The sequence below is a fragment of the Acinonyx jubatus genome, chromosome A2, assembly GCF_027475565.1.
Source record: "Acinonyx jubatus isolate Ajub_Pintada_27869175 chromosome A2, VMU_Ajub_asm_v1.0, whole genome shotgun sequence".
NCBI lineage: Eukaryota > Metazoa > Chordata > Mammalia > Carnivora > Felidae > Acinonyx > Acinonyx jubatus.
Window position 1 is genome coordinate 29347649 of NC_069383.1, and position 14616 is coordinate 29362264.

The 14616-nt window shown below is 37.5% G+C and overlaps 1 protein-coding gene across 5 annotated transcripts in view; it reads right to left on the reverse strand.

Annotated features, from left to right (window-relative positions):
- The window catches only part of PTPRZ1 (protein tyrosine phosphatase receptor type Z1), a 181935-nt gene that overhangs the window by 21916 nt on the left and 145403 nt on the right, over positions 1-14616 (reverse strand). For 3 of the 5 annotated variants that reach the window (XM_027075352.2, XM_027075349.2, XM_027075353.2), the window contains 5 exons: positions 10837-10928; positions 8042-8127; positions 5094-5114; positions 4831-4927; positions 96-178 (listed from right to left, as the gene is read on the reverse strand). In XM_027075352.2, the coding sequence (XP_026931153.2) occupies positions 96-178; positions 4831-4927; positions 5094-5114; positions 8042-8127; positions 10837-10928 (379 nt within the window). The remainder of the gene's footprint in view (positions 1-95; positions 179-4830; positions 4928-5093; positions 5115-8041; positions 8128-10836; positions 10929-14616) is intronic. The other 2 variants (XM_027075350.2, XM_027075354.2) reach the window with 1 other exon arrangement.

A 14616-nucleotide genomic window follows, 5' to 3' on the forward strand; every position in this document is an offset into this window, starting at 1 on the left:
CATGTATTGAGCACTAGTATAAGTACAGCACAGTGGTGTAATAAATTCATGGTCTAATATAATCTCCATAAACGTCCCAATGGAAGCATGCTTACATCAACATAATTGGCATTGATGTAATCAGTCAGTTTGCCATCTTTCTCAGCAAGTTGTGCAAGCTTAACCCTACTATGATCATCTGTAATAAAAAAAAAAAAGAAAATATTTCACTATAGCATGGATGAATTTTCAGCACAAAGGACATTTATGTTTACATAATGGTACATCAAATACAATTAAAATCAATGCAAATATAATTTACTTTCAGTAGGTTTTACGGATTACAGAGGTGACAAATATAACAAGCGCTTCTGCTTTCAACAAGGTTTCTAATGCAGATGATGAGAACAGATATATAGAAAGAATATGTTCAGGCGTCAAGCGTGGTGCAAAGTATGAGGGGGGCACTTGAAGACAGAGATTGTGTTAGTTTGGGATGATAATAAACGTTTTCATAATGGTTGGAATGCGACATTGGCATCTTAGATGGTTTCCAAAGATGGATCTTGGGGCTGTGAACAGTCGACAGGGAGAGAAGAGTGTTGGGGTGTCTTAGAAAGCTAAGGAAGGAAGACAGCATGTGCACTCTGAACTGGAGGCTGGTGGAGGAAGAGAAGGTAGACAGAGAAGGAGAAGGGACTTAGGAAGTTTCTTTGAATGGTTAGAGCAAACAGCTCTTTCAAGGGGACAACCTCAAAGACCTGCTAGTGCACAGCCAGGCAGGAGAATGACTGCCCGAGAACAGGGTGCATGGGTCCCACACTGTCTATTTAAAGGGGGTGAAAACTATGGTAACTTATACATGGTGTACTAAGGCAATTAAGATATGTTGAAATGAGGAGGCTGAGATTACCTTTGGATCTACAGGGAGATTATATGTACTTGGAGGAGCGATATAATAAGAAAGCAAAGTGTTACTAGCAGGAAAATTGGTAGTTTCACGGGGCAGAATTTATTTATTCTTTTCAAGGATGAAGAAGTGAATACAGTCCAAACCATGACAATTAGAGAGACATCCTGATTGTAATGCTTCTGTGACAACAGCAGCTCACCAAGTGCAGGGAATGTATTACAGAAATATATGTGGCAATGGAGAGATGGGCTTGGTGCCAGGCTGACCTGGTGGTTTGTTTTTTTTTTTTTTTTTTTTTTTTTTGTATTTTGGTTCTAATACTTTCAGAGGGGTATTACCGGGCAAATTTTCTGGGTTGTTTTTCTTCAAGTCTACAATAGTATCTACAATAGTATTATTGTGCAGGATTATCTTAGGGATTAAATGAACTAATATATTTACAGAGCTAGGCATGAGGAAGGTATACAACAAATGTTAGTTTCCATCCCCTTCTTAATTACCTGGTAGGTGCTTTCTATTTAGCTTGTAGAGGGAATCATTTGATAACTTCACCCTCTCCAAGAAGCAACTGAGTTTTTATGTGCAGCCAGGAGGGTTGCTTTGGTTGAGGGGGACAAACATGAAGCAGAACGTGCTACTAAAACCTTCTAATAAAAATCTGTGTGAGCCCTGTAGGAAGGAAGCAGCATCTGTCCAAACTATTTAAGAAAATGTGATAATTAGGGGTGCCTGGGTGGTTCAGTCAGTTAAGTGTCCGACTTCAGCTCAGGTCATGATCTTACAGTTTGTGGGTTTGGGCCCTGCATCCGGCTCTGTGCTGATAGCTCGGAGCCTGGAGCCTGCTTCGGATTCTGTGTCTCCCTCTCTCTGCCCGTCCCACACTTGTGCTCTCCCTCTGTCGCTCAAAAATAAAAAAAATGTAAAAAAAAATTTTAAGAAACTGTGATAATTAAATGTTAGTATCTAAAATATATAAAGAACTGACACAACTCAATCCTCCTCCCCCCAAAATGAATAATCCAATTAAAAATGGGCAGAAGACATGAATAGACATTATTCCAAAGACACAGAGACCCATGAAAAGATGTTCAACATCACTCATCACCAGGGAAATGCAAATCAAAACTACCATGAGATATCACCTCACACCTGTCAGAATGGCTAAACTCAACAACACAAGAAACAACAGGTGTTGGCAAAATGTGGCGAGATGGGAACCCTTCTGTACTGTTGATGGGAATGCAAACTGGTGTGGCCACTATGGAAAACAGTATGGAGGTTCCTCAAAAAGTTAAAAATAGATGGGAATGCAAGCTGGTGCAGCCACTCTGGAAAACAGTATGGAGGTTCCTCAAAAAACTAAAAATAGAACTACTCTACGACGCAGCAATTGCACTACTAGGCATTTATCTACGGGATACAGGTGTGCTGTTTCAAAGGGACACATGCACCCCCATGTTTATAGCAGCACTATCAACAATAGCCAAAGTGTGGAAAGAGCCCAAATGTCCATCGATGGATGAATGGAAAAGGAGGTGTGGTATATACATACAATGAAGTATTACTCAGCAATCAAAAAGAATGAAATCTTGCCATTTGCAACTACATGGAATTAGTCAGAGAAAGACAAAAATCATATGACTTCACTAATATGAGAACTTTAAGAGACAAAACAGATGAACATAAGGGAAGGGAAACAAAAATAATATAAAAATAGGGAGGGGGACAAAACAGAAGAGACTCATAAATGTGGAGAACAAACTGAGGGTTACTGGAGGGGTTGTGGGAGGGGGGATGGGCTAAATGGGTAAGGGGCATTAAGGAATCTACTCCTGAAATCATTGTTGCACTACATGTTAACTAATTTAGATGTAAATTTAAAAAAATAAAAAAAACAAGTTAAAAAAAAGCATAAAAACAAGTTAAAAATAGAAGTACCCTATGATCCAGCAAGAGCACTATTAGGTATTTACCCAAAGGATACAAAAACACTAATTCAAAGGGATACATGCACCCTGATGTTCAAGGCAGCATTATCTACTATAGTCAAATTATGGAAACAACCTAAGTGTCCACTGACTGATGAATGGATAAAGAAGGTATGATATATATACCATATATATATATATATATATATATATATATATGCTGCCTTGAACATCAGGGTGCATGTATCCCTTTGAATTAGTGTTTTGTGTGTGTGTGTGTGTGTATATATATATACACACACACACACACGCACAGAGATATATATATATTACACATACATACACACACACATAGACACACACACACACAGGAATATTACTCAGCCATAAAAAAAGAATGAAATCTTGCCATTTGCAATGACATGGACAGACATAAAGTATTATGCTGAGTGAAATAAGTCAGTCAGAGAAAGGCAAATACCATATGATTTCACTCATATGTGAATGTAAGAAACACAACAAAGGAGCAAAGGGAGAGAGAGACAAACCAAGAAACAGATTCTTAACTACAGAGAACAAACTGATGGTTACCAGAGGGGAGGTGAGCGGGTGGGGGGGGGGATGGGTGAAATAGGTGATGGGGATTAAGGAGAGCACTTGTGATGAGCACCAGGTGTTGTGTTCAAGTGCTGAATTACTATATTGTACACCTGAAACTAATATTATGCTGTATGTTAACTAACTGGGATGTATATAAAAACTTCTTTAAAAGGGGAGTACGGTTTCATTGGCTTCCAGAAACTAGAAAAGGACTGGAATTTAAATAACCAAGCTGGTGTTCATAGGATTCAGGGACACCCACTGAATATAAAAGTTACGAGAAAAGTTATAATTTTCAGGGGATGGGATGTGGATGGATTTCAAGAAATGGAGGGGGAATATAAAGAAAATAAAAGGGAACATATAAACATGAGGTGCTGTAAGAAGATAGAAGGAAGACTGTAATTTCATAGGAAAAATAGGTAAATTTGCATTAAACAAAAGAGACAGCTGGTCATTGAGGAAAAAAAGAAAGAACAGAGAACGAAATAAAGGGAAAGAAGGAATAAAAACAATCCAACTAGGGGCCCCTGGTGGTTCAGTTGGTTAAAACGTACAAATTCGGCTCAGGTCATGATCTCGCAGTTCGTGAGTTCAAGCCCCGCGTTGGGCTCTGTGCTGACAGCTCAGAGCCTGGAGTCTGCTTCGGATTCTGTGTCTCCCTCTCTCTCTCTGCCCCTCCCCTACTAGTGTGTGCGCGCGCTCTCTCTCTCTCTCAAAAATAAATAAAACATTAAAAAAAAAAAAAAAGAAACCAACTAGCCCTTTGTAGGACCCTGGGACGAATGGCAAGAAAGGGAGGAAAAGGGTAGAAGGAAAAATAAAATCTAAAGAAAATCTCATTTGATTAGTAAACTCACATAGAAGTAAACAGATCTGAAGTGAAAATAGGAACAGGGAATATAAATAATGACAGACACTGTAAGAACAGATTTATAGCCCATCATGTCTGAAGAAAGGCCTGGATTAAAATTTCAGTTTGTTTTGTTTAAAAGAAACATATCATTGGGGTGCCTGGGTGGCTTAGTCGGTTAAGCGTCTGACTCTTGACTTCAGCTCAGGTCATGATCTCACGGTTCTGGAGTCTGAGCCCCACATCGGGCTCTGTGCTGCCCGTGCGCAGCCTGCTTGGGATTCTGTCTCCCTCTTTCTGCCCTTCCCCTGCTTGTGCTCTCTCTCTCTCTCGAAATAAATAAAAATAAACTTAAAATAAAGAAACCTATCACTAATTGCAGAATGTATTTTAGTCAGAGCAGTAGAATGCTATGTACTGTCTAACAGAAATCTTACTGCCTGATGCCAAAGCCCCTGACACAGCTCTACTGAGGTCTGCCGTCAGACTGCCGGACAGCGCTGAGTAGCACGAGAGTGACCATGATAATGTCAGGGCTGCATTAAGGAGATACTTACAGGCTACGATATTTATGTAGCGGTTCTTGTGCTTGTTGTCTGGGTGATTGGAGCTGTCTGCTGTGATACCTAAGTCCGCAGTACAGCCCTGCACCTCCTGTAAAGAAATTTATGTATAACATTTTAACACATATCCTTTCAAACAAAGTGCCTTCAAAATATAATGTAGAGGACAAAACAAATTAGTCTATCCCCCCCCAATTTTTTTTACATGTTATAACTATTTCTTGGCTAAAAGAAAATGCAGTGAAATAATGCCTTACCTGGTAAAACTCTTTCAGTGTCTAATGAGGGAATGAATGCCAAAAAAGTAAAGAAATCAAATTCCACAGCACACGACAAATGAGAAAAAAAAGCGTTCATATTAGGTTTACAATGGAAAACTATGATCATGCAATAAATACATTTGTCAAATAGCAACAAAACAGAATGTTTCAAACAGTTGCATGCAAATAGAAACTTCTAACAGTTTGGAACCTTAAAATTATGTAAAAGGAAAAAAATAACACTTTTAAAAGGGTACGGTGGTATAATAATATGATGAATATAAAAAATGCAGATGAGAAAAACCATATATTTGATGGCACATTTTGTTGGATTAGTCAGATTTGCTAATATCCAAATAACATTTTATTTGACCACGATAGCACTATTTGAAACTCTGAATTAGTGACACATATATATATACATTTTATTTATTTAGGGTAATTTGGAAGAGTAAATATCTTCCTATTTGGTGGTCTGTAACAGATTTAGCGTTGTCAGAACATTACAAATTCTTCTAAATTTTTTTTATCGCACATATTATATCATTTTGATTTTGATAGCATTACTTTCTACATATTTAATGAGTAGACTTCTTTTTAATTTAAACTTCCATGGGTACAGAAAAATTATTTCTGCCAATTATCTTTTAAAATGAATTAAAATCCTTTTCAGAGATGTTTTCTATCTAAATACATTAGGTAGGAATTTATAATTATTTAGCATTAAGATAATAAGATAAAACCTTTATAATTTTTGAGAAAGTATATAGCCCAAATGTGAATCTGACTCCTCAGCAAATGGCCCAGCCTCTGTCCAGATAACCCTTTAAGGCCTCTTCTACAGCAAGTACAGCAAGCCCTTCTCACTCTAGATTTACAAACAATTTCATGTTATGAACTTAAAAGGCATAGTATTACCAGTTGTTAAACTAATTATTAAGTTAATGAAACGTTTTCTTGAATCAGACTGTGAGATAAGAGCAATGGAATTAAGAATACAATTTTGAGTAAAAATGTGAGGCTATTTTATTAATTTAATTATGAGCTGCTTCATAATATTGAAAATTATTTTATGGTTGTAAAAACTATGAATCTGCCTTTGTGCATATGTTAGCAGCAAGTTTTATTATAAATTATCTACTTTTCCTCGTGATTTTTAAAATTTGGAAAATTAGATCCTCAACCCAGTCTCCCTCTTTCAATTGTGATTTTGTTTCTGAGCCTGATAGTTTCTGTGAGTTAACAAGGCACCACCCACCCTCTAACCTCTATTACAGTAAGAAAAAATAATTTGATGTTTTAAATACGTAATTCTTTATATTATTCCACTTTACTTGGTCATTACCTCACACCGCTATTTCAGTGTAGCTATGACTTAGATTTCTTTTAAAATTAAATGAATCGGCTTCTATTATTTTTAATTTAGTGAAAATATATCACATTTCACTTCTATTTCCTTTGATTTCTTAAAGCTTTCTAACCTACGGCATTTTCCTTCCCTAAATATATCTTGGTTGATGTGACTCCTGGGAAGCAGTTGCGGGGTGCAAGGGGAGAGTGGGACACTCTCTCATCAGGATCAGAGTTCAAAGTGCTTCAGAGGGGGAGGTCCATAGAGCACTTCCGGGTTGAGGGGGAGACAGAAAAGCAATGTGACATTTCTTAGAAGGGAGGGGCCAGAGGGAAGGCTGAAGATCCCTTGCTTTCTGCAATGGAAAATGTAGGTAGGCCACAGAGGCGCCTACGAGGTTCCATCTGTTAAGCATCTGACTCTTGTTTTCGGCTCAGGTCATGATCTCACAGTTTGTGGGTTCATGCCCCAAGTCAAGCTCTGTGCAGATAGTGCAGAGCCTGTTTGGGATACTCTCCCTGCCCTTTCCTCTCTCTCTGTCTCTCAAAATAAATAAATAAACTTAAAAAAATTTGTTTAAAGTATGTATATATGTTTTAAAATCACGGACCTATGTTTGAAACCCAGCACTGCTATTTTTAGAAATTAATTACTTAAACTGAAGCATAATTAACATGTAATGCTATATTATTTTCAGGCGTACAGTACAACGATTCGACAATTCTACACATTACTTGGTGCTCATCACGGTGAGTGGTCTAGCCCTGCTAGTTATGACTTGTTAATTACCTTCTGTGGAAGTTGATTTCATCAGTAGTATGAATAGAAATAAAAACAAATAACTTCTAGAGCTGGGTGAAGACTAAATATAAAAGCATTTAGTACAAGGACTGGCATTATTAAGGAGTGCTGCATAATGGTAACTTTTACTTTTTTGTGGTTGTCATTGTTAACTCTGGGCTGTTACAGTACCCTGTTTTGAAAAATCTGCTTAACTGATGGTTCAGTGCGCCATGGTAAATTTGCAGCAAATTTCTCTGCCACTTCTAAATATGAGTATTTTACGGAACATTGCTAGAAAAATTTTTACTGATTATGCAGTTCAAATGTTTTTTAGAAATGCATATTTTCTTAAGAAGATGGGACCTTACCTTGTATAATATTTATTACTTGTATTATACCTTGTAAATGAAATGCTTCTGTACTTACAATGGTGGAAAACTAAGAGTTTATAAGTACTTTGCTTGAAAATCGTGAAATTTAGTAGTTTAGTATAATTTATATAATTTAGGAAATTAAAAAGAATCAGTGTTACTAATTCAGGTTAAAAGAAGGATACTGGAATTCTGTACTTTATGGGAGAAAATTAAAAATGTTTTTTTTTCTACTAGTATGACTTGGTTTTTAAAATGGAAAACCAATTTTCTACATTATATGGTAATCATAACACATCTCTTAAACACGTAAGTGATTATGGAACTAGTATTCTTTCTAGAAGTGAAAATAGTTTCAATGTTTTTAGGTCAAGAAATAGCCTACTGCTATTAAATTTACTTTTTTTGTATTATTTCAAATAAGTTTATTAAAATCATACCTCAAATTCTTCAGTAAACCCACTACTTGCATGTAAGTCTGCAACATGCTTTGGAAAGTGCTTTATTGGAATCGCTCCAACGTCATCTAAGTAAATAAAAAACAATTTGTTTGGAAAAGATAATTCAACAGAAAGGACTATGCCTCTCACTTACAAAGATTTATAAAATGCCGTCTTCTAAAGCAACTTCAAAGTTCAAGCATTCCTACAATCCCGAGTGAATCTCAGCATCCAATGAAACATTAAGCAATGGTTACCAAGTTTCTCTGTATTTACTCTCAATAACTTGCATTATATAATTCTGATTTGATCATGAATCTCTTTTCCTTTCATACTCTAAAGAAACAAGGATTTTTAACGTTAAATGATAAATTCCACCAAAGCCTCACATCTTATCAATGGACTGCATCTTTTTATGGATAACGTTCTTTAACATGAGTAGAAGTTGCATTTACATTTAATACATTACCACGAATGTGAGTTCTGGGTAAACAAAAAAATGCAGAAATAATATATTTTCAATTTTACCAAGAACTAAACATAATATGTGGTGTAATTTCAATTTAACATAGTTTAATGTTTTACAGTTATATAGTCAGATGTTTACATTCAAAAACATTTTTTATTTTTCTCTACAAATAATAGAAAACATTGACATGCAGACTATTCATTAAGGATAACGTCAAAAACCTTTGGGACTTTTAATATGTAAAATTTCAGGAACTCTTACTTAAAAATATGCTATGTAAACAATGTCATTGGATCTGTTAATTAATTGTGAAGGGGCCAAATTATTTTAACTGGCTCTGTTTTTTCTCTTTCCCTCCTCTGGAAAGACTTTCTTAGATTAAACATATCACTAGTTCACAGTATGCGATTTCACAAGTGATTTCTCTGACAAGGAAACATCAAACACATTTCTCTAGAAACACTTATTTACATCAACAGATGTTCAGCATCTAGGTCCTTTAATATTTTTAAGCTTCAGTTACCAAGAATTTGTTGATTTTTTAAAAAAGTAGAATCCATCTGTTCTCTCCCTTCCGTGAGTGTACCTGAATACTAAAACTGAATTAAGCTTAAGAAACACTAGACAAAGGTGCAAATCTGCCTTCACATCTACGGAAGGATCTTGCCTGGAAGTAGCTTTTATAATTAGACAAGAAAACAGAAATAGCTTGCCACATCTAAATCATCAGTTCTTCTGGTAAAGGTCCTTCAAACCCATAGATATTATCCTGCACACCTAACCTCTTTTCACAAACTGACTACTTTTTATTTACAGTTGTGTATTTTGGTTAGTTCTTTCACAGACTGGTCTGCAAGTGAGTGAGACCAACATATCCAATTTCTGATCGTACATGAAAAGGTGCTTATTTGCTTGATCTGGAGCACCGGTGAAATGAGGAAGTGCCCTTGATCACAACCCTTCTGAGGAGTAGAACAGGAGATTCTGGGTTTCCTGGACAAGGTCCTGATTTGGGATTATTTACCACTAATAATAAATTACACTGGACTTTGGATATTTCGGATAATATCATGTTAATGTGCTCCCACATGCTGGGGGAGTCTGTAGAAGAGGTATGTTTGAAAGTGAAGTGAATCAAAATGCAACAGATAACAGAGAGCTGTCAATCTCACAACTCTTAATATGCTGATGAGAAACTGTGCTGTACTCAAGTAACTGTACAGAATTTTAACAGAAAAAAAACCCAGAAATAAGACAGTGATGGCTAAAGACTCAGAGTGGACAAAAGACGGGAAAGAGCCAAACACTTCTAATTCCTGTGCCTGCTGAGAATTACACAGAAATTGCTTCTCTTTGTTTTGTTTTTTATGTTTTTTTAAATCACGAGATTTCAGAGAATGACATCTTGTGGAACTTGGGCCTCTAACAATAACCTAAAGAGTATCAATTTAAAAGGAGGTCTCTGTAAAATAGCCACGTTGTCAATTTTTTCCCTTCTATTTTGGTTTGGTGGTTTTCTGTGTCTTTATTTCTTCCTCTATCCTTCAGGGGCTTCTTCCAAAGTTCACATTTTTCTAGGCAATTCCTTTATTGTTACTGCTTTTCATTCTGAAATGTTATGAAATGTTAATTAAATAAGTGTCTGTGATCTTACAGTGTGAACTCCAGGGTCAATGGACGTCTCAGTCAAAATGACCCTGGCTAATTCTTGAGTATTGTTAACCAGGTAAGTTCTGCTAAAAATAGTCGATATTTCCCCAGGTACTCAAACTGTTTGACATTGTGGCTTTAAGTATTTCAGGCAATTACACATTTCTTTGTGCGCTCATGTTTTCCTTCTACCCCACCATTTTACAGTTTTTTTTTTCCTAACATAATTAAGGGAGATTTTCTCACATAATTTCAGATGATCAGAAGGAAACGAAACTTTATCCTTAATTTTGTTATTCTGTCCTATTCACCGTTACTGCATTGCTTTATCCTGACTTTTGTTGTTCAGGTTTCCATTTAAGTAATGGAAACGACGAAGGTCAGCCTTATTCTTAAATAATCTTTTATTGCTATGTTCATGTTAACATTATATCTGAACAGTCTTGAGTTATTTTGCCATATTGTCTACCTGACTAAGAACGTCCAAAATTAATGAGAACAAGGCAGAAACCTGGGTGCCTGACACCCGGCTGTAATAAATACTTTGGGCAACTCAGAAGTATTACTCGTCTACATTAGAGCCATTTACAAAGCACTGCAACAGGGACAAACCTTCCAGCATATGCTTTCCATTCAACATCTACCAGCTACTTATGGTCACCCCTTAAGCTATTACCTGAAGTTGGAAAGACAGGTGTTGGAGGTGTGGATATTACTCGAGGGGAGGTACTGTCCTCTAAATAAAAGTGTGCGGTCTGAAAGCATTTCCTGGAAAGAAAAGAAAGCAATTTATGTACTAGCTGCCATAAGACAACTTCTGAGCTGAAAACTGCTTGAAAATTACGACAGAAATCTCCAGAATTAAAACATAAATGGGAATCTGTATTTTACAAAACACAAAGCATTAAAGAATTGTATGGCCTCCAAGTTTATCTCAGTTTTACATGTGCCAGATGCATACGAGTGAGTAGATACCAGACACACGCTGAAAGCAGAGGTGGCATTTGCAGTCGTAGCTGGTACCCAACAGTATTTTGCTAGGATAAGGACACCTCATCACCCTGGTTACTCTCCCACTGTTGCTATATACCAGCAACAGGGGACTGGACCAGAGTGGAAGAGAAACCAGGCCCAGAGCTCTTTTCACTCCATAATTAAGTGACCACACCTTTCTGAGCAATTCAGCTGCTGGGAAAAGGTAGCTATGACTGTGGAAGTGAGATTTGACAGCGGTGACATTTTGATGGACAAGGAAGGCAGCTTTATACTGAGAGCATGAGAATGCAGTAATGACAGAACGAAGTGAGGAAATAATGAGCATGTAACCAAAAACAGGCGTGATTTTCTTTCCAACAGATGCTAGCCTTGTTGATGAGCGTTTTGAGAATGAATATATTTGGAATCAACGACAACTATGACCTACAATGTCACCTGAATCTATTTTCATTCAGATAATAAGAGTAACATCTGGTAAGAGCAGACCACAAACTATTGAGAAGAGCAAAGAACCAACTGCTGCTTTAAACTAATGCAAACCACACTTAATTAAAAAAATTTAGATAATTAAAACTGCTAATGACACTCTTTGATGTGGGTCATTTAATTTATATGAAATGCTATTCATGAGTATTTAAGTTTAACTAGAAATATCTGTGTGAATAAAGATGCCAATCTCACTTTCCATTTAAGATTCAAGCTACAAGATATTTATTCTAATGAGCTTTAACGTAACATTTGTTCTTATGAGGACACACCTCAACTGTAACATTCTTTCAGTAATCAGTTCCCTGTGTAAAATTCTTCAGTGGCTTCCCCAGTGGAATCAGAATGATATTCAGTTATTTCATCAAGGGCTATAAGACCCTCTATGACCTGGTCCCCCACCTGCCTCTGGAGTCCTCTCCAACGTCCCCTACTACTAGGCTCAGGCCCACACTGGTCTTCTGCTCCTCCTTCCAAGAGGCTCCATCAGTGTCACCTTGGGACCTTGGCTCTTGACGTTTCTTCTGGCCACCTGCCTCCTTCCCATTGTTTTTGTACTTCCTGTGACAATCCTTCCCTGACCATGGTAACTAAAAGTACCAGCTCATCCCACCACATCACTATTCTTTGGCCTTTTGTCAGCTTTATGGCACTTAGCACTTTCCGAAATTCCTTACTTATGTATTTGTCTTACATGTTTTTAGTTGGTCGTCCCTCATCAGAATGTGAGCCCTGCAAAGGCAAGGTGGTCTGACTTAATGCAGTGTTATGCCTCAGTGCAAAGAACAGCAGTAAGTCCCCCCAAACTTAAAGTTGCCTGTGCCCCAAAATATTTGTTCAATGAATTCACTGCTATGACTAGTATAAAATCATGTACTTTATTTATAATCTTAATGTCACAAGCAAAAAAACCAAAAAACCAAAAAACAAACCCCAAAAAACAAACAAAAACCAACAGAACCACCCAAAAGCAACAACGTGCATAGTAAGGACTAGCCCCCTGCTGGGATCGTATAAGCCTTTGACAAGAGGACACGATCAAGACAACACAAGAATGTCTTCTAGTGAGAACAGGTGGTACAGGAGGAAGATGACTGCGTGTCGAATCCAATGTCGAGGGGGCCTGAGCCAGGTTCACCTCCTGGAAAGCGGAAAGAGTACAACCGACTAGGAACAACGGGAGGGATGAGGGCCACAGGTCTCGTGATCAACTGTCCCACTGAAAGTCTCCACTGGAGCCCACCTGAAGCCAGACTGGAGCAGAAACTAGTGGGCAAGTTTGGTAGCATGTTCTGACACAATAGGAAAACACTGGGTTCGATACCTCTTTTAAGATCACAGAGTTAAATCTCTTTGATTCCTCTAAAATTGTGGTTACACAAGCTGGTAAAGGGGTTTCTATTTATTTTTCAATGAATCTTAGAGTTGTAAAATGTCTTAAGGAACCTGGTGCAACATCACCACAGACAGAAGAATTTGTTGGACAGCATCTCTGACACAGAAAGATCATCTCCGGTGACAAGGAGTCCTTTATGAGGACATCTTTAGTTGCCACATATTGCTTTCTCGTCCTAACTGAAAACTCATTCTAAGTACCTCTAAATGGTACTGCAAGAGGAGGCCATCCCATTCCACTGTTAGGCCTCCTGCTGTTATTTTTTTTGGCATCAAGCCAAAAATCTATCTCCCTGTTACTTTGACATCTTGGCTCTATTTCTGTACCTGACAGGTTTTATTTAGCTAATGGTGCCCAAGATCTTTCAGTACTTAAATGCTATCTATCTATGGCCCTCACCCTTTTTGACTTTCTTCTTGAAGTTTATACTCCACAAATACAAACAAGTTGTAGATCTCTAAATATGCCTTGTCCTGTCCTCACTTTCTCCTCCCTGCTTCAAATATGGTTCTCCTGACCAAAATGCCTTACTCACGAGTACTATCTTCCATAAAGGCAGCTCAATGGTATCTTCTCCGTGAAAAAGCCTTTCATTTCTGGAGCACCTGGGTGGCTCAGTTGGTTAAGCATCCAACTCTTAATTTCAGCTCAGGTCATGATCTCACAGTTTGTGAGACTGAGTCCCGTGTTGCGTTCTATGCTGACAGAGCGGAGCCTGCTTGGAAGTCTCTCTCTCTGCCCCTCCCCTGCTCTTTCTCTCTCTCAAAATAAATGAATCAACTTAAAGCAAAAAAAGCCTCTCATTCCTAAGCTGCCTCTAGCATTCCAGTTTCTCTGTTTTCACTGCACCCAACACAAACTTTGATTCACCTTCACCTTTACAAAGACTATTTTGAAAAATATGTTTAATTAATCCAAGGATGGCCTTCACTTCCTGAACTCTCTGCTAGACGATTTTAAATATATATATATATTTTTTTTACTGATTGTTAGTTAGGGTAATTATCTTGCAATATATTTGTTTTGTGCCTATATCCTCATCATATTTTTTAAAAGATGGGGCCATGTCTTCTGATTTATGTAAGCCCAACTCTGAAAACAGTGCCATGGTGTTAATGATTAGATGGATTTCCAGTAGCAAGTAAATCCCACCAACCATAAGTTACTCAGCTGCATCCCAGACTTCTTGCCTACCTGTGCTTCAAATGGGATAACTTAAAATCTCAAGGTATTTGGGAAGGAGAAGTGAAATATATATAGCTAGAGGAAGATGGATGGATGGACAGGTGGATGGCTGGCTGGCTGGCTGGCTGGCTGGCTAAGTAGATAGAGGATGGCTCAGAAAATGGGAAGAAGGCAGCCCTCATGGAACAGAAAAAGGTAAGTTGAAACTTATTGGTATTACGGTTTAACATGTTAAATATTCGTTGTAGGATCTGGGTAAATACCAACTCTACTCTTTTTAGCTATGTAAACAAATATTTGTTGTTTAAGCAAATAAGTGGTCCATTAGTGTTATTTGCATAACAAAAGAACGTTATAAAATCATACCCAAAAACTTGTAAGTGGGAAAAACCA